The sequence below is a fragment of the Oncorhynchus keta genome, chromosome 10 (genome assembly GCF_023373465.1).
Source record: "Oncorhynchus keta strain PuntledgeMale-10-30-2019 chromosome 10, Oket_V2, whole genome shotgun sequence".
Taxonomy (NCBI): domain Eukaryota; kingdom Metazoa; phylum Chordata; class Actinopteri; order Salmoniformes; family Salmonidae; genus Oncorhynchus; species Oncorhynchus keta.
Window position 1 is genome coordinate 59,333,101 of NC_068430.1, and position 27,371 is coordinate 59,360,471.

The 27,371-nt window shown below is 41.6% G+C and overlaps 1 protein-coding gene across 3 annotated transcripts in view; it reads left to right on the plus strand.

The window, feature by feature from the left end:
* The window catches only part of LOC118389383 (spectrin beta chain, non-erythrocytic 1-like), an 87,125-nt gene extending 61,101 nt beyond the window's left edge, over nt 1–26,024 (plus strand). For all 3 annotated transcript variants that reach the window (XM_052527405.1, XM_052527403.1, XM_052527404.1), the window contains 21 exons: nt 1,381–2,137; nt 2,947–3,149; nt 3,761–3,851; nt 4,225–4,371; nt 6,396–6,659; nt 7,030–7,254; nt 7,740–7,829; nt 9,145–9,423; nt 9,564–9,694; nt 10,054–10,258; nt 10,648–11,022; nt 12,990–13,234; nt 13,430–13,568; nt 14,177–14,261; nt 18,835–19,031; nt 19,527–19,627; nt 21,501–21,555; nt 23,407–23,621; nt 23,781–23,954; nt 24,204–24,246; nt 24,628–26,024. In XM_052527405.1, coding sequence (XP_052383365.1) covers nt 1,381–2,137; nt 2,947–3,149; nt 3,761–3,851; nt 4,225–4,371; nt 6,396–6,659; nt 7,030–7,254; nt 7,740–7,829; nt 9,145–9,423; nt 9,564–9,694; nt 10,054–10,258; nt 10,648–11,022; nt 12,990–13,234; nt 13,430–13,568; nt 14,177–14,261; nt 18,835–19,031; nt 19,527–19,627; nt 21,501–21,555; nt 23,407–23,621; nt 23,781–23,954; nt 24,204–24,246; nt 24,628–24,846 — 4,240 coding nt within the window. In that variant the 3' untranslated portion in view covers nt 24,847–26,024. The remainder of the gene's footprint in view (nt 1–1,380; nt 2,138–2,946; nt 3,150–3,760; nt 3,852–4,224; nt 4,372–6,395; nt 6,660–7,029; nt 7,255–7,739; nt 7,830–9,144; nt 9,424–9,563; nt 9,695–10,053; nt 10,259–10,647; nt 11,023–12,989; nt 13,235–13,429; nt 13,569–14,176; nt 14,262–18,834; nt 19,032–19,526; nt 19,628–21,500; nt 21,556–23,406; nt 23,622–23,780; nt 23,955–24,203; nt 24,247–24,627) is intronic.
* Nucleotides 26,025–27,371: the final 1,347 nt, after the last annotated feature.

Below are 27,371 nucleotides of genomic sequence, written 5' to 3' on the forward strand. Positions count from 1 at the left end.
TGACTGCAAGCTAACGTCGGTCGTCAGTTGGACAGTGCTTCCTCTGACACATTGGCGGCTGGCTTCCGGGTTAAGCGAGCAGTGTGTCAAGAAGCAGTGCGGCTTGGCAGGTCGTGTTTCGGAGGATGCATGGCTCTCGACCTTCACCTCTCCCGAGTCTGATGGGGAGTTGCAGTAAAGAGGCAAACTCGTAACTACCAATTGGATATCACAACAAAGGGGGTACATTTTTTCATAATAATAATTTTAAAAACAAGGCTTCTAAAGTTTAACTCCCACTTAAAATATTCATACTTGATTTACCCTAATTAAAAATGTTTCCTGTTGCTGTCGGATTATTTTTCTACTGTAGCAAACTGGCTCAAATTAAGATCCTATATCTGTAGCTGATATGTCCCTCAGTGGTGCGTGGATCAGCTGTTTGTTCACCCTCACCCGGCCACATTTGCTGACAACCCATCCGCAACCGCCCGACTATATGTGATAAAGTGACAATCTGAATCCCACACCTGATGTGTTTCTACTTATCTATTTGTTTGTCAACTTGTCTATAATTAGATACATGCAGCTTCTCTTCTGTCATTATTTGCTTCCCTAGAAGACTAAATAAACCCTTGCTCAGCAGAATGTCATAAATCAATAGAATGAATGCTTCAATGTATTTCAAATCAAATTCAAATCAAATTTATTTGACATCAGTGAAGCTTTCTGAGTGATCTCTGCTTCTTTCACAGCGCAAAGACGTTTAGGGCCCAGGGAGAAAATACAATACCTATTAAGAAAAATGAAAAGATTTTCTGTGCTAAATGTTCAAATGACATCATTTTGACCGGTTGTAAGGAAATAGAAATCTGTGAAAACAACCCAACATCTTTCTGATAACATTTCAATTTGGCTTGAATGCATATTTTATGTGGTTGAAATACTGTCAGCTTTTATGATGTTGATAAATTTACGGTTGAAGATAACACTTTCAGGTTCTGATTTAATGCCTTACCATATGATTGGCAACTACCTGATGCCAAATGAAGAAACCAAAAGATGATTAGGTTATTATAGTGCAGTTAATGTAGTTTAACTATGTCTGACCTTTTACTTGGCTCATGGTGACTTTCAAATACCTATTGACTTAAAATTGTGTTATTGTGTGTTGGAGATCACTGTATCCTTTGAATTGAAAAATGAGCTGGATATGTATTGTTGGTTATCATCAAATTAATTGGCCAATGGTTCAGTCAATTTGAGCCTGGCAACAACAGGGTAATGGTGGGATTGATTCCCGTATGGGTCACATGTATTGAAATATGTATCACTGTCTGTCAACTCTGTAAAACTGTCTGCTAAATTACCATATATTTATTTATTAAATTTGTTCACCAGATGGAGCCAGTTCCGGGATCTGGCGGACCAGAAGAAGGAGTCTCTAATCTCCGCGCTGGGTGTGCAGAACTACCACCTGGACTGCAACGAAACCAAGTCGTGGATCCGCGAGAAGACAAAGGTCATTGAGTCCACCCAGGAGCTGGGCAACGACCTGACGGGTGTCATGGCGCTGCAGCGCAAACTCACTGGCATGGAGCGTGACCTGGCTGCCATCGAGGACAAGCTGGGCGACCTGCGCGGCGAGGCCGAGCGGCTGGCCGGCGAGCACCCAGACCAGGCCAAGGCCATCACGGGCCGCCTGGCCGAGATCACCGCTGTGTGGGAGGAGATGAAGGCCACACTGCGTAACCGCGAAGAGTCCCTTGGCGAGGCCAGCAAACTGCAGCAGTTCCTGCGCGAACTGGATGACTTCCAGTCGTGGCTGTCGCGCACACAGACAGCCATCGCCTCGGAGGAGACGCCCAACACGCTGGCTGAGGCAGAGAAGCTGTTAGCACAGCACGACGGCATCAAAAACGAGATCTGCAACTACGAGGAGGACTACCAGAAGATGCGCGACATGGGCGAGATGGTGACCCAGGGTCAGACCGATGCCCAGTACATGTTCCTGAGGCAGCGGCTACAGGCCCTGGACACAGGCTGGAACGAGCTGCACAAGATGTGGGAGAACCGGCAGAACCTGCTGTCACAGTCCCACGCCTACCAGCTGTTTCTCAGGGACACCAAGCAGGCCGAGGTCTTCCTCAACAACCAGGTATGCCGATTGGTCGATACCCCTTAAACCAGGATACTTGATTGGTCGGTTCAATTTCGAATCTTAGCCTAGGAATCCAAAGTGAATGGTTCCGTTTCACAATTATTTAATTACACTGATTCCGTCTCATAAAAAAATGGATTTTCGGCAACAGTTTATTTTAAAATGCTCTTTGTCGCTGCTATTACCTAATTTTACTAGGCAGGGATGTGGTAACAATGTGTCATTTTCCGTGCCCACCCAGAATCCACTCCATCTACCGTGGGCATGCTGCTTTGTAAATCAAATGCACATATTAACGGACATTTCAAAAAGTGTCAAATCAGATCAAATTGTATTAGTCACATGCGCCGAATACAACCTTACAGTGAAATGCTTACTTACGAGCCCCTAACCAACAACGCAGTTAAAAAAACATGGATAAGAATAAGAACTAAAAGTAACCAGTAATTAAAGAGTAGCAGTAAAATAAAAATAGCAAAACTATATACAGGGGGGTACCGGTACAGAGTCAATGTGCTGGGGCACCGGTAGAGTTATTAAAGTGACTATGCATAGATGATAACAACAGAGAGTAGCAGCATTGTAAAAGAGGGGGGCAATACAAATAGTCTGTGTCCAATGTGATTTAGATTGAATTCCAACAGGGTTGGGTTCTATATTCTGTTTCAATTCAGTCAATTCAAGAATTTCAGTTTACTCCCTGACTGATTTGAAATGGAATTGACCCCAACCTGGATATCCAGTCTCAGTCACAGGATTTTCTAATAATCCCACTGACTCTCTTTTTTTTATAACCCTACTCTTAGGAGTACATGCTGGCCCATACAGAGATGCCCACTACGCTTGAGGGGGCCGAAGGAGCCATCAAAAAGCAGGAGGACTTCATGACCACCATGGACGCCAACGAAGAGAAGATAAACGGCGTGGTGGAGGCTGGCAGGCGGCTGGCGAGCGACGGCAACATCAACGCCGACCGCATCCAGGAGAGAGCGGCGTCTATTGACGACAGGTTAGAAGCCTCTTCTACTATATAATAACAAATGACATTGCTGGACAGGTCGTCATTTTTACAGTTACTCTGCTGAGCAGATTAGATCTCACAACACCTGTTGGAGTATTCAATGCCCCGGGAACCACATTAATATGATAAAGCAATCTCCTATAAATGGCATAACTACTTAGTTGCAAAACTGAATTTTCCGCATTTAACCCAACCATTCTGAATCGGAGAGGTGCAGGGGGCTGCCTTGATCGACGTCATCGGCGCCCGTTTTAACTGTCTTGCTCAAGAGCAGAGCAGCAGACTTTTCCACCTTGGGGATTAGAGACAGCAACTTTTCAGTTACTGGCCCAACACGCTTAACTGCTAGGCTACCTGCACAGCTTGACTGTGAAAAAGACTACCCAGAATACCACCAATGGTTAGATGTGTACCACCCACCACAAATGCCAGTACAACACTTGATATGTATCTTTGCTTTTACTTGGTAATGCGTATTGAGATGTAAAAAAATCTGTAGAAAAATCTGGTACACACAACTGTCAACTTGTTTGTGGTACTCACAATTAGCATGGGATCTATTATCCATGATCAATTCTGTTTACCCAACGTTTGCACAGGCATAAGAAGAACCGCGAGGCTGCTGTGGAGCTACTGATGAGGCTGAAGGATAACCGGGACCTTCAGAAGTTCCTACAGGATTGCCAGGAGGTCTGCTGCCCAACATGTCTTTCCCGGACCCAGATCAAGGCTACTCCTGGACTAAAAAGCACTTTCAATAGAGATTCTCCATCGAAAGTGTCTTTTAGTCCAGGAATATGCTTAACTTGGATGTGGGAAATCTTCCCTAAGAGTCTAACATTGGTATCAGTCCCGATACTATGGAAATAGGAATACTTACATGTACTGATTTACATTTAATACATTGTGTGGCAATGTATGCATAGTGACAGACTGCTTTCACAGTCTAAGGCAGTCAAATACAATGACCTACCTGTGTGTGTGTGTGTGTGTGTGTGTGTGTGTGTGTGTGTGTGTGTGTGTGTGTGTGTGTGTGTGTGTGTGTGTGTGTGTGTGTATGCAGCTGTCTCTGTGGATCAATGAGAAGATGCTCACGGCCCAGGACATGTCGTACGACGAGGCCAGGAACCTCCACAGCAAATGGCTCAAGCATCAGGCCTTCATGGCCGAGTTGCAGTCCAACAAGGAGTGGCTGGACAAGATTGAGAAGGTTAGCAAACCAAAATAAGATTCACTCTGTCTTGATGATTTTGCAATTGGTATTAGATGAATGAACTAGAGGTCGACCGATTATGATTTTTCAACGCCGATACCGATTATTGGAGGACCAAAAAAGCCGTCGGACGATTTTTTTTGTAATAATGACAATTACAACAATACTGAATACTTAGATACTTGTATGCTCAGTCAGATTATATGCAACGCAGGACACGCTAGATAATATCTAGTAATATCATCAACCATGTGTAGTTAACTAGTGATTATGATTGATTGTTTTTTTATAAGATAAGTTTAATGCTAACTACCTTGGCTTACTGCATTTGCGTAACAGGCAGTCTCCTTGTGGAGTGCAACGAGAGAGAGGCAGGTCGTTATTGCGTTGGACTAGTTAACTGTAAGGTTGCAAGATTGGATCCACCGAGCTGACACGGTGAAAATCTATCTTTCTGCCCCTGAACGAGGCAGTTAACCCACCGTTCCTAGGCCGTCATTGAAAATAAGAATGTGTTCTTAACTGACTTGCCAAGTTAAATAAAGGTATATAAAAAAAAAAAGATTGGGAAATCGGCCCCCAAAAATACAGATTTCCGATTGTTATGAAAACTTGAAATCGGCCCTAATTAATCGGCCATTCCAATTAATCAGTCGACCTCTAGAATGAACACAAGTTAATAAGCGCTTTCGATTAATTGAAATTAAAGTGATCAGTAATCTAGACTCTTAAGTATTCTTAAGTGAATGTTGTTATTAAAATTACATTTATTTTAAGACAATTAAATACATATTTCAAATGGCTTTCTTTTGAGGGCCTAGTTGTACTATTATCAAGTGGCCTGAAGCTCATAATTTAAAGATTTAAAGGCCACATCAGGCCTACAAGCCACATTATACTGCCTTGCAAAGTGATGTGTAACTGCTATTGAAATCCAGCCAGAGTGGGGATATGCAACATTTAAAATGTTTATTCACTCGCAACCTGCATTCAGAATGACTTCCAGGGTTGGGAAGATTGAGGTATGAGACCACCTTAAAACATCTAGACTGAAACAACAATTTCAGTAACGGGTACAAGAAGTCCAATTAACAGATTTGAATAGTTTAGAAAAATGTATGTTATTTATATTTGAATAGCATACGATTAATTAATCAATCAATGTACATGCAAAAACATTTATATTGAAACAAACTATTTAAAAATCAACCTGCAATAGAGCATGCTGGGAAATATGATAATGATAAGCATGTTTTTTTCAACTATGGTTATTAACACCAACAGTGGGGTTATTTTACACCACTGAGTGTTAATTTAACTCTTTGCAGTGTCAACACAAAAAATGTTCCACTAAAAAATCAACACTAGTAACACTGGACAATATGCATCTGCAGGCATCTACATTTCAAGAACCTTTTAGATTTCTGAAGAACCGTAGGTGCCACATCAAGAACCCCATACTTAAGGTTTTTTACAGGGCAAGAATTCTCCAAGGGACCTTAGGAGCTGAGGAAGAACCATTTTAAGAACCTTTATTTTTGTTCAGAGCAGGCAAAGCACATAACAGTAAACTGTCTCAATTTCCTTTAGCGTTACTTTATGAAAAATATTCTACTTCTTATAATCAATACACCTCCCCGTTCACGAAAATGGATCACTCCCACTGTCACGTGGCCGTGGATTGCTATATAAAGCAGGCAGACAGGCATCAAGGCATTCACTTACTGTCCGGTTGAATGTTAGACTGGGAAACATTTGTGACCTTAGCGACTTTTAGTGCGATATGATCGTTGGTGCCAGGCGCACCAAATCCAGTATCTCAGAAACGGGCACCCTCCTGGGCTTTTCACACACGACAGTGTCTAGGGTTTTATACTGTATGTTTTTATGCATACATTTTCTCTCTGTATATTTTGTTATTGTAAGGCACAGCAGCACCATTTCACCAGCTCAAATTCCTGGTACATGTAAATGTACTTTGCGAATAAAGGTGATTCTGATGCTAATTCTTTCCACTCCAGGATGGGATGCAGCTGGTGTTGGAGAAGCCTGAGACAGAGTCGGTGGTCAAGGAGAAGCTCTCAGCCCTCCAGAAGATGTGGGAAGAGTTGGAGTCCACCACCCAGACCAAGGCCCAGTGCCTGTTTGACGCCAACAAGGCCGAGCTGTTTACACAGAGCTGTGCCGACCTGGACAAGTGGCTGGGTGGCCTGGAGGGCCAGATTCAATCGGACGACTACGGCAAAGACCTGACCAGCGTCAACATCCTGCTCAAGAAGCAGCAGGTACTGTACATGGTGGAGCATGCGTCATTGGATGTCATAAGGTGAATGCACCAATTTGTAAGTCGCTCTGGATAAGAGCGTCTGCTAAATGACTTAAATGTAATGTAAATGTAATTGTAACCAAATTGATAAATAATGTTGGCATTATCATTTCATTAATGAAAATAATAATACTAAGAATAATTTAAATAAATTGGCTTCAATTGGTTTTAAGCAATAAAATAAAAGTATGGCATCAATTGTTCTGATCTGAACATTTTGGATAAGAACCCATGGATGTGGACTTAGTGGCCTGGGCCCCGCCCGGAACATCATCTAGGGTCAACGCTGTGTTCAAAATGTTCTTCTCCCTCTCCCTGGTGGCCCATAGATATTGGAAAACCAGGTGGAGGTCCGTCAGAGGGAGGTGGTGGAGCTGCAGAGCCAGGCGCTGGTCCTCAGCCAGGAAGGGAAGGACACGGGGGAGGTGGATGGCCAGAGACAAATGGTGGAGCACAAGTTCAAAGAGCTGCTGGACCCGCTGAGGAAGAGAAAGAACTTCCTGGTGGCCTCCCGCGAGATCCACCAGTTCAACCGCGATGTGGAGGACGAGATTGTGAGTTAGTTGATAGTTGATTGGGGGACGTACTGTGTGTGTGTTTTTTTGGTTTTCCGAAACAAGGAAAATTGGGCGAAGTGGGGACATTTCAGTTTTCATGGGAAATGGAAAGAGAACCTGTGATGCGACCTTGCAACGTTAACAAGGCGACACTCCATCTTAACTCCTCCTCCACATTTACTGGATTGGTTGAACAGTACAGAAGGGAACCTCCCCCGACAGTTTCTTTATTCTCAAGACCAGTATGTTGGGGATCTAGTTTCAGGCATTTATTTTATGCCTGCTACGTTAGGTTAGGGTTAGGTTAGGGGTTAGGGAAGATAGGATTTTGAATAGGAGTCAATTGTTTGGTCCCCACAAGAATCGTAAAACAAACGTGTGTTTTGTGCGTGCACATGCATGTACATGTTCTATTGAGGCTTTATTTGTTCTGGTATTTTCATTCAATGCACTTAATAATCTATTTGGCTTGTCCATTTTAGCTTTGGGTCGAAGAGAGGATGCCAATTGCAACCTCCACGGATCATGGCCACAACCTGCAGACCGTTCAACTGCTTATCAAGAAAAATCAGGTATGTGGGTTTTTCTCATGTACTGTCACTTTACAAGGAAGTCACACTTAGGCGCAAATTTAGCACCATTCTATTTTTGTGAATACGTTTATGCGCCTATTTATAAGCCAAATTAGTATTGTTATTGTCAGTGTTTAGGGCTGTGGCGTTCATGAAATTTTGTCAGCCAGTGATTGTCAAGCAAATAACTGCCGGGCTTACTGGTAATTGACCGTTAGTTAGCATAAACACGTTTCGGATATCCTGGCTTTCAGGCATAGCCTACAAGCCACTGATGCAGACCTTTGTAACATTTTAAAAAGTCTAATAATCCATTATTTATTTTAGACAGGTCTAAAGAAACATGATATAAAGAAAATGTAGTCTATTTCAGAAGAACAGAATAACATGCTCGCTCAGTTGTCCTTATGTTAGGCCCTGATATGGCAATGCCAAATGGCTGTGGGCTACACTTGTTAATTTAGCAGACAAGATTTGCTTAAGACTCCCTGGCATTATTTTTTATTATTTTACAATAGAAGGATATTTTCTCCAAACAATTTCAAAGGAAGTGAGCACATGCGGATATTCTGTGCTGAGCGGTTAACAAAGAAACCGCTCGTCCTATATGCTTAATTTAGAGTTATTTATGCAACTTTAGTTGAGAGGTCAGTGAGAAACCGCTCGCCCTATATGCTTCATTTAGAGTTTTTTATGCAACTTTAGTTGTGTTATAAACTATGGGCTATATGTGTTGATGTTTAATGCATTCTAAGGCTGCATGATTGGACTCTAATGATGATTGGAAAAAAGTTGCAAGCTGCACACACATCATCAGTCTCTCATTCATAATTTGACAAGCGCTTGATAATATTCTCACCAGGCCTCAAATTTCCTGGCGGCATCCCCCTTGGGTGGCCATAATTCCCCCTAAAATATCTATGCCGTTTGCGGCCAAAGTGGCAGTTGTGCCCTTGGGCTGAATATAATAGACTAATTATAATTCCCTTCTCCCGGCTGCTGTGCTCCGAAGCACCTCTCACTCACATGGCTCTCTTAGATGTAGCCAGTGCCGTCACGTGATCGGATCCTTCTCACAGGCATTTCAGCTAAGAAGTAGCTACGACAGATTGGTGTCCTCTCCAAGGGGTGTACACTACAGAAATAGGGCTCCTGACCGTTTAGGCAAGGCTTACTTACTTACTACTTACTTAATGAAGTGTATCTAAAGTATTGTACTCTTGGCTTTGTGTATCTAGTATTTTAATGTATTGCTGACATTACTTTTATTGCATATGTCCATGGAAATGAATGTTGTACTGTATCCCCTTCTAAGACCTTGCAGAAGGAGATCCAGGGACACCAGCCCCGCTTCGATGACATTTTCGAGCGGAGCGAGAGCCTGCTGATGGAGGACAGCCTTGCCGTGGAGGCCATCCGCCAGCGCCTGGCCGACTTGCAACAGCTGTGGGGCCTGATGATTGAGGAGACGGAGAAGCGTCACGTCCGACTGGAGGAGGCCCACAATGCACAGAAGTACTACTTTGATGCCGCTGAGGCTGAGGCCTGGATGAGCGAGCAGGAGTTGTACATGATGTCTGAGGAGAAGGCCAAGGTACTAGGGTGTTATTGTGTTATTGTGTGTGTGTCTGTGTCTTTGTCTGTGTCTGTGTGTGTCTTTGTGTGCCCTGTACTGATATTTCTTCTAACATAGAATTCACAAAAGTGCTAAAAACAAGTGTATTTCCCTCTTAGGATGAGCAGAGCTCCGTAGCCATGCTGAAGAAGCACCAGATTGTGGAGCAGTCGGTGGAGGACTACGCAGAGACAGTCCATCAGCTCTCCAAGACCAGCAGAGGCCTGACAGCTGCAGGACATCCAGAGAGGTCAGTGAGAGAGCCTAGAGTGAAGCAATTGAAATAGAACGTAACTTAATATTGCCGCCCGTCAAGGAAGGTTGACCTGAATATGAATGTCCAATCTAGAAAAAGTATTTTGCATGAGTGGAGCATTCAGTAGACCAGAGTGTGGTGTGTATGCATTTTTGTTGTTTCAGCTTAACCCTGACTGACCTGATTTCACTAACGAAAGCCTTGATTTCAGACCATGACTAGTGTATTAGTTTGATCATGGGTGTTAGTGTTGGAACAAGAATGTTTTTTTTGCAAAAAAAAAAAAAAAGATTACTCTTGTTAACCCCATCCACTGACTCCATTGAACTCGTGATTTCTGTTTGTGTGGGCAGTGAGAGGATAGGCATGCGTCAGTCTCAGGTGGACAAGCTCTATGCCGGCATGAAGGACCTGTCTGAGGAGAGGCGGGGCAAACTGGATGAGCGGTTCCGCCTGTTCCAGCTCAACCGCGAGGTTGACGACTTGGAGCAGTGGATTGCCGAGCGGGAGGTGGTGGCCGGATCTCATGAGCTGGGACAGGACTACGAGCATGTCACCGTAAGCAATGCCACCTGACTTCAAACCCTACCCTCTCACTCCTGGTGCTGTCAGGGAGGAAAAACATAGTCCGCATTCCAGACCATCTGCAAAGGAACCACATTCCAAAACTTTACCAATAACTGAATGACCCATCATCTAAATTGTAGTTGGGCATCTTATCTAAATATATCATATTGATATACTTGACATGTTTAACATTTTTCAGGTGTTGTGTGCTTTGGTGTGTGACTGCTTTGCAAACGGTCTGTAACGTGGCCATAGACTGATTTCAGTACTGCCCATTTGATACCACCATTACCTTTTAGTAGGTAAGACAGGGCAGTACAATATATATTTGTGTTAAAGGTCCTCATTCTCCCCCTCTCCATCCATCTATCCATCCACAGATGCTCCAGGAGCGCTTCCGGGAGTTTGCGCGCGACACAGGCAATATCGGCCAGGAGCGCGTGGATGCAGTCAACCGCCTGGCCGATGAGCTGATAAATGCGGGCCACGCAGATGCCGCCACGGTAGCCGAGTGGAAGGATGGACTCAACGAGGCCTGGGCTGACCTGCTGGAACTTATCGACACGCGCACGCAGATCCTGGCCGCCTCCTACGAGCTGCACAAGTTCTACCATGACGCCAAGGAGATCCTGAGCCGCATCCTGGACAAACACAAGAAACTTCCAGAGGAGGTGGGACGTGACCAGAACACAGTGGAGACACTGCAGAGGATGCACACCACCTTCGAGCATGACATCCAGGCCCTGGGAACACAGGTCGATACATAGCTAATATCTCCCTGTAGCTCACTGCACCAGATCACTGCACTGAAATCTCATGTTATTATTAGTGGTGGGCACCAATATCGATAATGCAATATGATATTGATAACTTACACTATTACGTAAAAGAGGACACATGACGGTTCTTGCAGACACAAAACACTCTCACAGGCTCTCAACTTAGCATACAGTGCTTTTGGAAAGTATTCAGACTTTTTCCACGTTTTGCTAGGTTACAGCCTTATTCTAAAATGGATGAAATTGTTTTTTTTTCGCCTCATCAATCTACTCACAATACCCCATAATGACAAAGCAAAAACAGGTTTTTAGAAAACGGAAATATGACCCTCTACTCAGTACTTTGTTGAAGCACCTTTGGCAGCGATTACAGCCTCGAGTCTTCTTGGGTATGACGCTACAAGCATGGCACACCTGTATTTGGAGAGTTTCTCCCATTCGTCTCTGCAGATCCTCTCAAGCTCTGTCAGGTTGCATGGGGAGCATCACTGCACAGCTATTTTCAGGTCTCTCCAGAGATGTTTAGATAAGTTCGGGCTCTGGCTGGGCCAATCAAGAACATTCAGAGACTTGTCCCGAAGTGACTCCTGCATTGTCTTGGCTGTGTGCTTAGGCTCGTTGTCCTGTTGGAAGGTGAACCTGCGCCCCAGTCTGTGGTCCTGAGTGCTCTGGAGCAGGTTTTCATCAAGGATTTCTGTACTTTGCTCCGTTCATCGATCCCTTGATCCCGAATGGTCTCCCAGTCCCTGCCACTGAAAAACATCCCCACAGCATGAAGTGATGCTTGGCATTCAGGCCATAGAGTTCAATCTTGGTTCCATCAGAGTCTTTAGGTGCCTTTTGGAAAACTCCAAGCGGGCTGTCATGTGCCTTTTACTGTGGAGTGGCTTCCGTCTGGCTACTCTACCATAAAGTTTTGATTGGTGGAGTGCTGCAGAGATGGTTGTCTTTCTGGAAGGTTCTCCCATCTGCACATAGGAACTCTGGAGCTCTGTCAGAGTGACCATCGGGTTCTTGGTCACCTCCCTGACCAAGTTCCTTCTCCCCCGATTGCTCAGTTTGGCCGGACGGCCAACTCTAGGAAGAGTCTTGGTGGTTCTAAACGCCTTCCATTTAAGAATGATGGAGGCCACTGTGTTCTTGGGGACCTTCAATGCTACAGACATTTTTTGGTACCCTTCCCCAGATCTGTGCCTCGACACAATCCTGTCGCGGAGCTCTACACACAATTATTTTACAGACAAATCTCATGGCTTGGTTGTTGCTCTGACATGCACTGTCAAATGTGGAACCTTATATAGACAGTTGTGTGCCTTTCCAAATCATGTTCAATCCATTGAATTCACCACAGGTGTACTCCAATCAAGTTGATCAATTTTGAGTCTCATAGCAAAGGGTCTGAATACTTATGTAGATAAAGTATTTCAGTTTTTTGTTTAATAAGTTTGCAAAAAAAAAAAAAAAAAAATTTCTTCGTCATTATGGGGTATTGTGTGTCGACTGATGAGGAAAATGTTTTATTGAATAAATGTTAGAATAAGGCTGTAACGTAATGAAATGTGGAAAAAGTCAAGGGGTCTGAATACTTTCCGAATTAGCTGTAATTAACTGCCTGCTGATGGGTCACCAACTGGCTTCCCATTGTATTCAAACTGGCCCCCAGATGGCAAGCCCAATAGTCAATCAGCAAGCAGTTGTCTGAGCTTCACAAAGCAATGGAAATGAACAGAATATGAAACAATCACACAGTTGCAATGTTATTCAGAATCCTGTCTCTGAATTTTTTACCACTATAAATATAGATTTTCCATATCGGTTCACATTGCTAGTAATTATTAACCTGTTAATTACACAGCCTGTAATTTCATGTAGATACCAGGAACTGGAAGGTAGTGTAATTATAGAATAAAATGCATTAAAGGGACTTGTGCTCGGACCTTCAGGTGAGGCAGCTGCAGGAGGATGCCGTCCGCCTCCAGTCGGCCTATGCCGGCGACAAGGCAGACGACATCCAGCGGAGGGAGAGCGAGGTGCTGGAGGCCTGGAATACCCTGCTGGAGGCCTGCGATGGCCGCAGGGTCCACCTCCTGGACACGGGCGACAAATTCCGCTTCTTCAGCATGGTGCGCGACCTCATGCTGTGGATGGAGGACGTCATCCGTCTCATCGAAGCCCAGGAGAATCCAAGGTAAATTACTCTTGTACTTAGTTAGGTTGGGGTCAGTTCCATTTCAATCCAGTAAACTGAAATTCCTATTCCAATCTTAGGTTTGTATACTAATATCCTGGTGTGTGTGTGTGTGTGTCTGTGTCTGTCTGTGTGTGTGTATGTGTGTGTGTGTGCGTGTGTGCGTGCGTGCGTTTAAAATCTTTCTCTGCACAGGGACGTGTCCTCGGTGGAGTTGTTGATGAACAACCATCAGGGTATCAAGGCTGAGATCGACGCCCGCAATGACAGCTTCACCGCCTGCATTGAGTTGGGCAAGTCTCTGCTAGCCAGAAAGCACTATGCATCAGAGGAGGTAAGTTCCATAGCCAAACCAATGCTATGCTACTGCAGGTCAGCCCATGAGCCATTTGCGGACCACTGCTCTTTCTCAATTGAAATATGTCCTCGTCTCCTTTCTTTCTTTGCACTGGTCTGAATGACCTGACCAGGTGAAAGCCACCCTAATGATGAGCTTTCACCATTGAGCTTTCACCATTTTATTTTGCCAGCACTTAAATGGTCCATTTGGGGAAATTATTTTGACAGCCCTATGTTACTGGGTCATTCCACCAATTTGGTGCCTTTTGAGATGTGAAAATAATCTTTTGATTTCACCTGAGAAATGTTGGGGTGAAGTGGGTTAAACTCTTCCTAGAAGTCACAGAGGGTGCACAGATGGATGTAAAAATTCGGAATCTTCTTTATTCACATAAAAATCGTATTTATTAAAGTGCACTTCAGGCTTTTATAATTCAATATTGGTGCATAATTTCTACTTAAAATATGAAATATTAAATATTACATTTTGTGGAATGACCATACTGCATTGTAGCCTCTTAAGGTTTTAGTGTATTGCATTGTTTGTATGTGATGATACCCCATGCTAAAATATAAGTATTCACTGCTATGTCCTCTGTTTAGATCAAAGATAAGTTACTACAGCTGATGGACAAAAGGAAAGACATGATTGACAAGTGGGAGGACCGACGGGAGTGGTTAAGACTGAGTAAGGGTTTTTGTTCATACTTTCACACATGCTATTGGATGGAATCTTGTCACTAGTTGGGCATATCCAGTCCCACTGGGCACAAACTGGTTCAATCAACGTTGTTTCAACGTAATTTGTCAATGTATTGTGACACGCAATTCATTATATGTATTAACCCTAGATGACTGACAGGGCACTGTTTTGAAGCCCCCGAGCAGCCATCTTGGTACTCTTCCTTTTTTTGGAAGCTGTTGAAATCTACATTGATTTTTGACAAGTATATTATAATACAGACACCTTTAATGCTTACTTTTAAAAAGTATTTTGTGAACTGAACACGACAAAATATATATTTATCTAACAAATACATAAACATATTCCTTAACATTTTTGGGGGAGAGGACTAATGGTACTGTCGCCTCAACAAAGTCATACTTAAATACATGTAAATTTGTCCATTTTATTGAAATAATATAGACTTACATTCATTCCTATGGAGGCCGACGGCTTCAAAGCCTCACATTGACCTTTTACATAGAATCACCATTCCAGGGTTTATACACATCATTGCATGAAATCTATGTGTAAAATACATTGGATCTGCAATAAGTCTTTAACATAAACTGTTGTTTTGAGGGGGAAATCTAACGTCAATGTGGCTCTATGAAATTGTATATGCTGGTATTTTGGCTAGGCCTCTCTTGAAAATTAGATTTTAACCAGGTTAAAAAAGGTCAAATAAATAATAAAATAAACATGGAAGTATCCAATCTGTAGATACTAACCAAGTAGATCTTCAAATGTTGATACAGTGTATTTGATTACATTGACAACCAAACACAATTCAACATACGTTTTGTAATACAGTAATTACCCTAAAGTGAAGGATATCTTACAAACTAATTTAACAGTATTTATTCATTCAACCTTAATGAGTAAAACATCCATGGCTACGTTTTGGGGTTACTGTAACTATAAATGTTTTCTTATGTTTTTATTTTTATTTAACTAGGCAAACCAGTTAAGAACAAATTCTTATTTACAGTGAGGGCCTATACTGGCCAAACCCAGACGACGCTGGGCCAATCACAGGCTGATTGTGATACAGCATGGATTCGAACCAGGGTGTCTGTAGTGACGCCTCTAGCACTGAGATGCAGTGCCTTAGACCGCTGTGCCACTCGGGAGACCCTAATCATAGAAAGCACTGTAAATTGTTCACTTGCACAATGTACTTTTAATGCAATCTCAACTGCAATTTCGGTACCGGTACCCCCGGCATATAGCCTCGTTATTGTCATTTTATTGTGTTTCTTTTTACATTAGTTTATTTGGTAAATATTTTCTTAACTCTCCTTGAACTGCACTGTTGGTTAAGTGCTTGTAAGTAAGCATTTCAAGGTAAGGTTATATTCAGAGCTTGTGACAAAAGTTTAATTTGATTTGAGTTCCGGTCATTTTGTTGTGCTATTATGTGAAGCACAGTGATCACACATTTAGTCGTACATAAACTAAATATCTGAAATATCTAAATATCTCATTGGAACTTCATTGCGCTTATAAACGGTTGAAAACACAGTGATAACCTATCTAGGTGACAATGAAACCAAAAGTCAGAAATTGTTTTTCCATTGTAATTTGGTTGTGCTTTTAGATGGTTGAAAGCATAGTGATAAGATAACACATTGGGCATTCAACAAACTTTTGGCTTTCTTTCTGAGTGGGTGAATGTAGGTTGTAATCTAATTGATCAACGTCTCAACCAAATATTACCCAATTGTACACGTTGAAATGACTTGGTGTGCCCGGTGCAGTACTGTCTGTAGTATTTAGAATATGATTTTTAGACAGATCCATTGCACGAACGTCGTGAACAATCCTTCGTTGTCCCTCTGGAAGACTTTTTCATTATGTTACTATGCATACCTTGGAATGTGATGATGAGAAACTGTCCCTGAAGTGTTGGCCATGTGTAGAGCTGGGTTGTGTTCATTATGCATCAAACAGAAGGAGAAAGACATGGACCAATCAGAAAAGCTCAATTGAATGTTAAGTTGAACATTTCTTTTACAGGTTTTTAACTTTACGTGCCCTAATGAACACAACCTTGGTGTGCTTATGTGTACTTTGATCAATCTGGCCTCCCTCTATTTGCCCCATGTCCTCTGCCAGACTGGTCTCATAGACTAGACATAACATAGTAAACGTAAATCCGTGACACTCAAATTAGTATGATATGGTACGCTTGGTATGGTTACATACGATATAAGGTTACGTAAGACAAAAATGAAAGGAGTGTGGTTGGTCAAGGTGGATGTGTAGGCATATAACGCGAATGTCTAGCAACGGTTGTGTGTTCGAATTTCATCACAAACAACTTTAGCGTTTTAGCCAATTAGCAACTTTGCAACTTCTTACAAATTTTTAGCTAACCCTTTCCCTAATCTTAACCCTTTTAGATAACCCTTTAAATCTTTAACTTATTCCTAACTTATCCCCTAACCCCTACTGCTAGCTAACGTTAGTGTTTGCCACCGACCTAATATTAGCCACAACAAATTAGAATTCTTAACATATACAGTGCATTCGGAAAGTATTCAGACCCAGTGACTTTTTCCACATTTTGTTACTTTACAGCCTTATTCTAAAATTGATTGAATTGTTTTTCCCCCCATATCAATCTACAAACAATACCCCATAATGACAAAGCAAAAACCTTTTTTTTTAAATTTGAATTAATAAAAAAAGGAAAATATCACATTTCCATAAGTAGTCAGACCCTTTACTAAGTACTTTGTTAAAGCACCTTTGGCATCAATTACAGCCTCGGGTCTTCTTGGGTATGACGCTGCAAGCATGGCACAGCTGTATTTAGGGAGTTCTTCTCTCCAGATCCTCTCAAGCTCTGTCAGGTTGGATGGGGAGCGACACTGGACAGCTATTTTCAGGTCTCTCCAGCGATGTTTGATCGGGTTCAAGTCCGGGCTTTGGCTGGGACACTCGAGGACATTCAGAGACCGGTCCCAAAACCACTCCTGCATTGTCTTGGCTGTGTGCTTAGGGTGGTTGTCCTGTTGGAAGGTGAACCTGCGCCCCAGTCTGAGCGCTCTGGAGCAGGTTTCAAGGATCTTTCCCTCAACCCTGACTAATCTCCCTCCCTGCTGCTGAAAAACCTCCCCACAGCATGATCCTGCCACCACCATGCTTCACTGTAGGGATGGTGTCAGGTTACCTCCAGACGTGATGCTTGGCATTCGGGCCAAAGAGTTCAATCTTGGTTTCATCAGACAAGAGAATCTTGTTTCTCATGGTCTGATAGACCTTTAGGTGCCTTTTGGCAAACTCAAAGCAGGCTGTCATGTGCCTTTTACTGAGGGGTGGCTTCCATCTGGCTACTCTACCATAAAGGCCTCGATTGGTGGAGTGCTGCAGAGATGGTTGTCCTTCTGTAAGGTTCTCCCATCTCAACAGAGGAACTCTAGAGCTCGGGTTCTTGGTCACCTCCCTGACCAAGGTCCTTCTCTCCCGATTGCTCAGTTTGGCCAGGCAGCCAGTTCTAGGAAGAGTCTTGGTGGTTCCAAATTTCTTCCATTTAAGAATGATGGAGGCCACTGTGGGGACCTTGAGTGCTGCACAATGTATTTGGCACCCATCCCCAGATCTGTGCCTCGACAGAATCCTGTCTCAGAGCTCTAAGGACAATTCTTTCAACTTCATAGCTTGGTTTTTAATCTGACATGCACTGTCAACTGTGGGACGATATATAGACAAGTGTGTGTCTTTCCAAATCATGTCCAATCAATTTAATTTATCACAGGTGGACTCCAATGAAGTTGTAGAAACATTTCAAGTGTGATCTATGGAAACAGGATGCACCTGAGCTCAATTTCAAGTCTCATAGCAAATGGTCTGAATACTTATGTAAATAATGTATTTCTGTTTTTTATTTTTAATACATTTGCAAAAATTCTAAAAACCGTTTTTCGCTTTGTCATTATGGGGTATTGTGTGTAGATTGATGAGGGAAAAAAGTTATTTTATACATTTTAGAATAAAGGCTGTAACGTAACAAAATGTGGAAAAAGTCATGGGTCCTGAATCATTTCCGAATTTACTGTATATGTTTAGCAAATTCGTAACATATTGTACATTTTGCAAAATCGTAACGTCCTGTAACAATTGCAATTCATAACATATTGTGTGTTTTCGTAATTCAGAATATATTGTTTGAATTTCAATTCGGAACATATCATACAAAATAGTAATTTGTTTACGAAATGGATGATGGATATGGACATATTAATGTATACCATATCATACTAAATGGAGGGTGTCGGATTTACGTACAGAATTATATGAAATGCTCTGAGACCACATTCGCTCTGCTGATAACTAATGCATGTGGGCTAAAGTGGACAGTGAGTGTTTCTGTTTGGGGAGGGGGGATATTAGTCATGAATGCTCAGGTTACCCGTTCCCACATGCCAGAGGCATAAGTTAGCTGCAACATTGGAATGAAACAATTGCAGTTGGGCCTTCTCTCTTCCAGTTTTCCCTGCTGACTTTCTTCTCTGTGTTCTGCATGGTCGAGTTTTGGAAGTTCACCAGTTTGGGAGGGATGCAGGGGTGGCAGAGGCGTGGCTGCTGGGACAGGAACCATACCTATTCGGCCGGGAGTTGGGGCAGAGCGTGGACGAGGTGGAGAAACTGATCAAGAGGCACGAGGCATTCGAGAAGTCGGCCGCCACTTGGGAGGAGCGCTTCTCAGCACTGGAGAGGTTGACTACGGTGAGTGTTTTGGCGGGTTGCAATGTTCCTGTCACATGTGTCACAAATCTTTAGGTTAAACGAATGTTCATAAGGTTTCAATAAGAAAGCTGTTCACTAAACAATGTTAACTTGTGCTCGTCAATTATTTAAGTTCACGTACTAACATTGACACCTAGTGCTAACTGCATGTTAACTGCATGTCAGTACAGTATTTACCCAGCATTTAATGAAAAAATTATGGAGTAATAATCTGGTGCTTTCAAAGAATACAACATAATTGGTAATAATTGTTACAAAGTTTTGCATGTTCCCATGAATCCCAAAGAAACTACAATGTAATCATTAGTGAATTAAATTAGCTGCCATTTTTCATGTCTTTAAGTCCCAGTTAAATAGCAAACGTTAGAATTGAAGTGTGACCCACCACTCTTTGAAGGTGGCATTGCCAGATTAATTTACTCAGATTAAGGTGGTAAAATGTGACTGAGGTTCCGTTGTGTCTTGTTCTTCCAGTTGGAGTTATTGGAAGTGAGAAGACAGCAAGAGGAAGAAGAAAGAATGCGAAAACCCCCTTCGCCAGAGCCTTTACCGGAGCAAGACTCACCACTGCAGAGGTAAGTGTAGCAGTTAGGGCTGTTGCGGTGACCATATTCCCGCCACACTGGCGGTCATGATTGCAGTCAAATTCCACGTGAATGTTTAGTCACGGTAATTAGGCTTCTCCAAGCTCTGATGCTGCTTATGGCCATTAGTAGCCTATTTGCTAACTGCCTGTTACTCATCACTCTATTGTCCATATAAGCACTCTGACATTAATGCAAATGTCTTCGAAAATCTAATCAAACACTCCATGAGACCTCATGAGCTCATGTTGAGCAACATTTCTATAGGCTATGCAGTTGCGTGAGAAAACAGAGTGATGGCCTCTACTAAAAAGAGCAGGATCCCATCAGCTTTGTAAAGGCTAGTCCTACTATATTTAATTCTCAACATTCTAATATTAAGTACATTGTTTATCTTTACAACAGGAGTGTAGTCTACCTGACTGGCATGAAAATGAACCACGGGAAATGCATCCTCCATCCTCTATTTAAGTGCATAGGTTACATGTATTTTCCCCCCGCTGCCCCTGTTTCGAGACCGGTGCATGATAATGATCCATTCTAAATAAAAACACATTTCACACATATATTATTTAGTATATGTAAAGACAAGATTAAATCAAGAATAGTCTGATGGGTGACAATATTAGCCTATCACTTGTGAATGATGCCCAGCATAAGACACTGCCTTTTCTTTCTAATCATAGTAACACACCTCATGTAGCCTAGCACATAGGCCTATATGTTTTGATAAGGTTTGTATCACAATTAAAGTGGCCAAATAACTTCTTAAAATTAATTACATTAATCCGCTTTACAAGGGGTTTTGAGCCTAACTGGCATACATTAACAGCGCATGAGTTGCAAGTTTGGGAAAGATAATTTCACCATAAAAATGCAGATTTAATAATTAGCATTTTTTTTCTCATGGTGTTTTCCGTTAATGGAACAATCGTGCTTATAGCCTACTGCCATGTGCACATTTCTGCGCTCATAATGTGAAGAAATAGCCTAATAGTTTATCAACATTTTAAGCTAAATGTTCTGATCTGTTGCGTCAGCCAAATTGCGGGGGGAAAAATCTAAACATATAGCCCAACGTTTGTAGAACAACTAAAGTTACATTAATAACTCCTAAATTAAGCATATAGGAGTACATATTTGTTTGTTTGTTTCCGCTTAACACAGAATAGCCTCATGTGTGCAATATTTATAATTTATTCAGCTTTGTTCTATTGTATTCTTCATACTATAAAATAATGTCACCAAATTCTAAGAAAATATTGTCTGCTAAATGAACTAGTGTTATCACGTTTTAAGATATGGCTCAGGTGGAGACAGTGTTGAAGAAACAAACGTTAAACAGGGGCAGGCAAACGACAGGTCAAGGCAGGCAGTTATTTGCTTGACTATCACCGGCTGACAAAATGTTGTGACCGCCACAGCCCTAGTAGTGGTGTTGGTAAAGAAACAGACAAGGGTGTGTTTCACAAAGCCATCGTAGCTAATGTAGTATGTTACTTATCTCAAAGACACAGACTCATTCCAATTGTAGAATATCAAAGTGCTTCCTTTTACATATTTCAGTGTTTCCCAAACTCTGTCCTGGGGAACCCAAGGGGTGCACGTTTTGTTTTGTTCCCTAGCGCTATACAGTTGATTTTGACATAATGAACTCATCATTAAGCTTAGATTATTTGATTCAGCTGTGTAGTGCTAGGGCGAAGAACCAACATATGCACCCAGCAAACAATTGTGACTCTTTCAAGTAAATCAAGTTAGCTATGAAAATCACCACAGGTTGTTGTTAGTTAACTCATAGACACTTACTCACCTTCACTGACTCGCTCCCTGATTATCCCTTTCTACTGTATATTCTCCATAGTGGAGTAGAGAACGGACTGCAGAATGGACTGCCCTCAGACCAGGATTCCCCACAGGTAAGTTACTGCTGCAAAGTTTACCACCAAAAATATGCTAGCTTTTAGGGTCAAAAGACTGACTAGGGCCTAACTTCTCAGAGCTTTACATTGTTCAATCTCACCTAAGGTGCATTGTTTGCATCTGAGGCGTTTCCCAGAAAAGATAATTAAAGCTAAAGAATGAAATATGAATATATTTAAATATTTTCTATGTAAAATATAAATGTAATTATTTTGGTGTGAAGGCCCATCCATGCCCCTTAAAATGAATTGTTTTATTTTATTTAACCCTTATATTGTCAGCGCATGCTCACAGTACACGTCCTGGTAATCCGTCTGGCGTGATCACACAGTCGTCCAGAAAAGCTGATGCTCTCATGCCATTTTCAGTGTTACTTGCCTCGAAGTGTTACTTGCATGGAAGTTATTTAGCTCGTCTGGTAGGCTCGTGTCACTGGGCAACTCTCGGCTGTGCTTCCCTTTGTAGTCTGTAATAGTTTGCAAGCCCTGTCACATCCAACGAGCGTCGGAGCCAGAGTAATACGATTCGATCTTAGACCTGCGTTGATGCTTTGCCTGTTTGATGGTTCGTTGGAGGGCATAGCGGGATTTCTTATAAGCTTCCAGGTTAGAGTCCAGCTCCTTGAAAGCGGCAGCTCTAGCCTTTAGCTCATTGCGGTGGTTGCCTGTAATGTTATAGGGATTAAATTGAGCCGGGTCCTGCCAGGTCTGAGACCCGGCACCTATGATCCAAATGAGAGCCAGGCGGAGCTGAGACACGGTACCTTTTGCTATTTGAATTATGTATTGAAAAATGTGTTATCCACATTTAATTTTCCACAGCCAACATGAGTAAGCAACAGCAAAATCAGACAACACCAATTGTTCAGCCTGTTGGTCGCATTTTATGTAAGAAATGAATATTCCTCTCGAGGCGCATTCACATTGTGAGTGCAACACAGGGAGAGAAATATGCATGCCCTGTCATTTTAGCTTACAACATTCTAAATCCTGTCGAGGGAAAACACCTTTTAAAGCAGTTTTGATGGCCGCTGTTTAAAGAGGATGATCACTGCGCTTTCTAGTGTTACTAGGCTACACTTATTTCTCACATCCAAGAAATTTGTCAAATGTACCATTTTACAACGGGGGTTTTTAGCAGCGGCATGGTTTATGGAGCATTAGCAGGCGGCAATTGCGTTGAATGCAAAAGTCAGGTCAGGTGTAACTGGTAGGCAAACATTATATTCACAGTAGGCTACATGAGCCTTGGTTGGCTGAGTGCCAGTGGAACGTTTTTTGGGACATTCAAGTCATCAATATGTTGCTGTAACTAGCAACAAGATAGCCGAATGTTTTGACTTTATATTTTGTGACCTAGCTAATGATTAGCCCAGTGGGGTAATTGGAAACGTGCAACATTTCAGCGTATTTATTTACAGCCACTATGTTGCATCAGGTGGGCTACATCAGTTGATAATGCCTATTGCTAAATAGCACACCTGCCTGATAATATGGACCAATATGTTATATTGGGCTCATTTCTGGAGGGGAAAATTATAGTGTAGATGTTAGCATCATTCGAGTCTGCTCTAATAACTTACATGGCTTATTACGTTTCTCCGTTCACAGCCGACAAGTAGTCAATGAGCACAGGCTCGTTTGGTGTAGACATAAGCACCTGGCTCAGCTTGTTCCAACACTCCAACAGGTCTTGGGCTCAATCACAGCCCGAGGCAACAAAAGGCCTACTCAGTCAAGATTCTTTGTCCAAATACAATTCAGAAACCAAAATGAGCTATTAGCGTTGCATACTCTAGTTTTCAGGCATAATTGGGGCCTCTCTTTCTCTCTCTCTCTCTCTCTCAGAATGGTGTGGACAGAGTTGAGATCATGAATGGAGTGGCGGAGCAGAACTCAAAGGACCCGAGCCCCATTCCCTCACCCACAGCCAGCCGGCGGGGCAAGGGCAGCCTGTCCTCCACATTGCCGACCCAGAACCAGGATTTGCCTGCAGCTCAGCTGGAGGGCTTCCTGCATCGCAAGCATGAGTGGGAGGGTCACAACAAGAAGGCCTCAAGCAGGTATGGTGAACTGGATCAAAAGAGAAAATCCAAATAGCATTGTTTGGGAGAAGTAATTTAATACAGTTTTTTTTACATAAAATACATTATTTTCAGGGAGTTCACTTGTTATACAGCGCATCCCAGGCTTACAATGACTCATTGAGCTCTCTTTTTCAGATCCTGGCATAACGTGTACTGCGTTATCAACAATCAGGAAATGGGCTTCTACAAAGACAACAAGGCTGCTGGTCAAGGCATCCCCTACCACAATGCGATTCCGATCAGTCTAATGGGGGCTGTGTGTGATGTGGCCATGGATTACAAAAAAAAGAAACATGTCTTCAAACTCAGGTTAAACATGATACAAATGAGAGTTGTGTTCAAGTTCCTTCTAACGGAATCACCCCAGAAGTGGATTCTCTTAGTTGCACTTCATTACGCTATCTGCAGTCTAAATCTGATTTCTTAATGTTCTAGTTAATTTTGTTGACTGCCATTTCAGAAATATATATTTTTTTGCAAATGTTGCTATCCGAATCTCTTTTGAATCTCAAATATATATGTTTAGAAAGTTACCAACATTTTATTTTTTTATTTCAGAGTTACGGATGGAAATGAGTATCTCTTCCAAGCCAAAGAAGAAGTAAGTCTGTTTCCTTTGTTTAACATTGTGTGTCATCTGTTAAAGATTGTTTCAGTAGGCCAAAACAAAACAGTGGGTATACTGTAAAGGCCCTGGTCTTGACTACAAAACCTCATTCCTGGGCTAGTTGTTAAACTGACCTCCACAACCTTGCATGTACTTGTTCTTCTAGGATGGGTTTCCCAAAAATTCCCAAGCTAATGTGGAACTTTTTATCTCATGACGACCCAGACTCGGTCCACTTGTAGAAAAAAAAAAGTACTTCTTTGGCAAATTTCATTCACTGATAAACATAGATCATTACAATTGCCATTCTCTTTTTGAGACAGAGATTTAGCTAAAAAGTGTTTAGGAAACTGACCTTTCAATGACCCCTTACAGGAGGAGATGAGCACATGGATCCAGGCCATTCTGAATGCGGGGACACCTGACAAGGTATCGATTACGCCCAGCAACCAGAGCACTCCGGCGTCAAGCCGAGCCCAGACCCTGCCCGCCACTGTCACCCTCACCAGCGAATCCAGCCCGGGCAAGCGGGAGAAAGACAAGGAGAAGGACAAGGAGAAGCGATTCAGCCTGTTCGGCAAGAAAAAACTATAAAGTTTCTCAGCAATGAAGACTTTCAGTTTTTTATTAGTGCAGTATTTTTTCTTCTTTACTTTAAATTGTTTTGTTGTCTGCCAAGCCACAATGATACTCCTGCTCAACTACACAACATGCTGTGCCTAATGATCCTTGATTTGGGTAAAACGATTGATGAGACTTGAAATACAAGTAAAATAAACATTTGTACTTTGTTAAAGTGTCAAGGTGTATGGGGCAGGTTTTATCATGACATTTATTTGATAATATCATGAGGACCATTTTTTTTTAAAGTTAATTCTTTACTTGTAAAAATGTGTTTTGTGTGTTTTTGTGCTTTTTCCTTGTCATTGTGTTTTGTTAAAATGGGTCTGAGTATTTAAACGTTTCCTCAATTTTGTGAGGGTGTCTACAAGAGGCAGGCCTACATTCTCTTTTTGCTGTTGGAAAGGGAGACAACATTGCTTCAAAATAATTCAGTTTTGTGACTGCACATACACATATTGAATAAAAAATGTAATGCAACTTTTCAACATAATTTACTATGATTCCTACTTGAGTTTAAATTGAAAACAAACAACCTCGAGAAAATATCAGGCTCCAAAAGGGCATAGTTAGCCAGTATTATCAGTAAGCGCATGCCTTTTTAGGTCAAGAAAAGCCTAATAATACACCTGTAATTGAAATGATTTCCTCATGGAATAATGTTTTATATATATGATGGACCAGTAATTCTTTTTACATGTTTTTCCTTTGATTACTTTTGTCCCTCTTGAGTTGCATCATAATATATGTTTCCAAATAGTTATAGTTGGCTACAGATTATAAAATCAGTATGTATAATAAACACTTTAAGCATTGATGTTAAATGGAAATGTGGAAATTCAGCATTTACTGCAAAAAAAGGTTGCTTGCTTGTTGCTCTAGCACTGCACATTATAATTTTGCTACGTTATCCTGCTAATTGATACATAGCGTGCATTTCTTTGTCACTGTATCTATTGTATTGAGAAAAAAAATCTTACTGCACAATCAGAAATTATGTAATAGGAATGAAATTCTTTGCAATGCCTGGGTCTTTGGGCATATATAGAACATTGACCTGGCTTTCTGATGTATGAAACTGTACCTGTAGTCTTTTTTTTCTCTCTCTCTCTCAAATATGTGCGATGTCATTAAAATGCTATTAAACATTATGGGTCTATGTGTTATCTATGGTTTTGGAAAAGTGGAGCTCGTCTGCTTGAAAATGTTTAACCTTGCTGTAATCTAATGAGTACTTTAAGTCTACTCTGTCTACTTTAAGTCTACTCGATGCATCCCCTTGTCTTGTAACTGTAAAGTTTAAATCCCCTAGTCTATAACTTCAGCACAGAGCACCTTATACACTTGCATGTGCGGTCAGATTTTTGTTTACATTTACATTTACATTTAAGTCATTTAGCAGACGCTCTTATCCAGAGCGACTTACTTACTTACTTACTTTTTTTTGTTAACAGCCCGCAATTGCTAATAACCCATCTGCAACTGCCTTACTACTGTATATGTGATCAAGTGAAAATCTGAGGCCCTCACTGCACCCTAAACTGCAAATACAGAAAATACGCTATTGACGGGGTGCAGGATATTTATTTTCCTGCCTACTTTACAAAGGCCTATGTTTCTTATTATAATCTCTGACATTTTGATAGGCTATTTGTTTGTCAACTTGTCTATAATTAGCTAAATGCTGCTTAACTTCTGTCATACAGTGCCTTCAGAAAGTATTCGCACCCTTTGACTTTTCCACAGTTTGTTGTGTTACAAAGTGGGATTTAAAAAATTGTCATTTTTTGTCAACGTCTACACAAAATACTGTAATGTCAAAGTGGAAGAAAAATTCTAACATTTCTTTTTTATTATTATGGAAAATAAAACACTAATATATCTTGATTAGATAATTATTCAACTTTTTTTTCAAGATTAATACAAATTAAATAACTAAAATATATTTGTTGCATAATTACTCAGCTCTCTGATTCAAAACATGTTAGAATCACCTTTGGCAGTGGTTACAGCTGTGATTCTTTCTGGGTAAGTCTCTTAAGAACTTTGCACACCTGGATTGTACAATATTTGCCAATTATTCTTTAAAAAATTGTCAAGCTCCGTCAAGTTGGTTGTTGATCATTACTAGACAGTCATTTTCAAGTCTTGCCATATATTTTCAAGCCGATTTAAGTCAAAACTGTAACTAGACCACTCTAGTAAGCAACTTGCCTGTGCTTAGCTCTATTACGTTTATTTGTATCCTAAAGAAATTCCATAGTCCTTTCCGATGACAAGCATACCCATAACATGATGCAGCCACCACCATGTTTGAAAATATGACGAGTGGTGCTCTACCTCCTTTTTCTAATATCTCTGGCAATGGCACCATGCAATGCACCCTGGACTGAAGAGCCAGGCAAATCGGAAACATTTTAAATTACTAATTTATTGAGGTAGGAATATCGCAAGAGAAGACATCCTCCCGAGTTATGACATGGGTCAGTATTGAAATC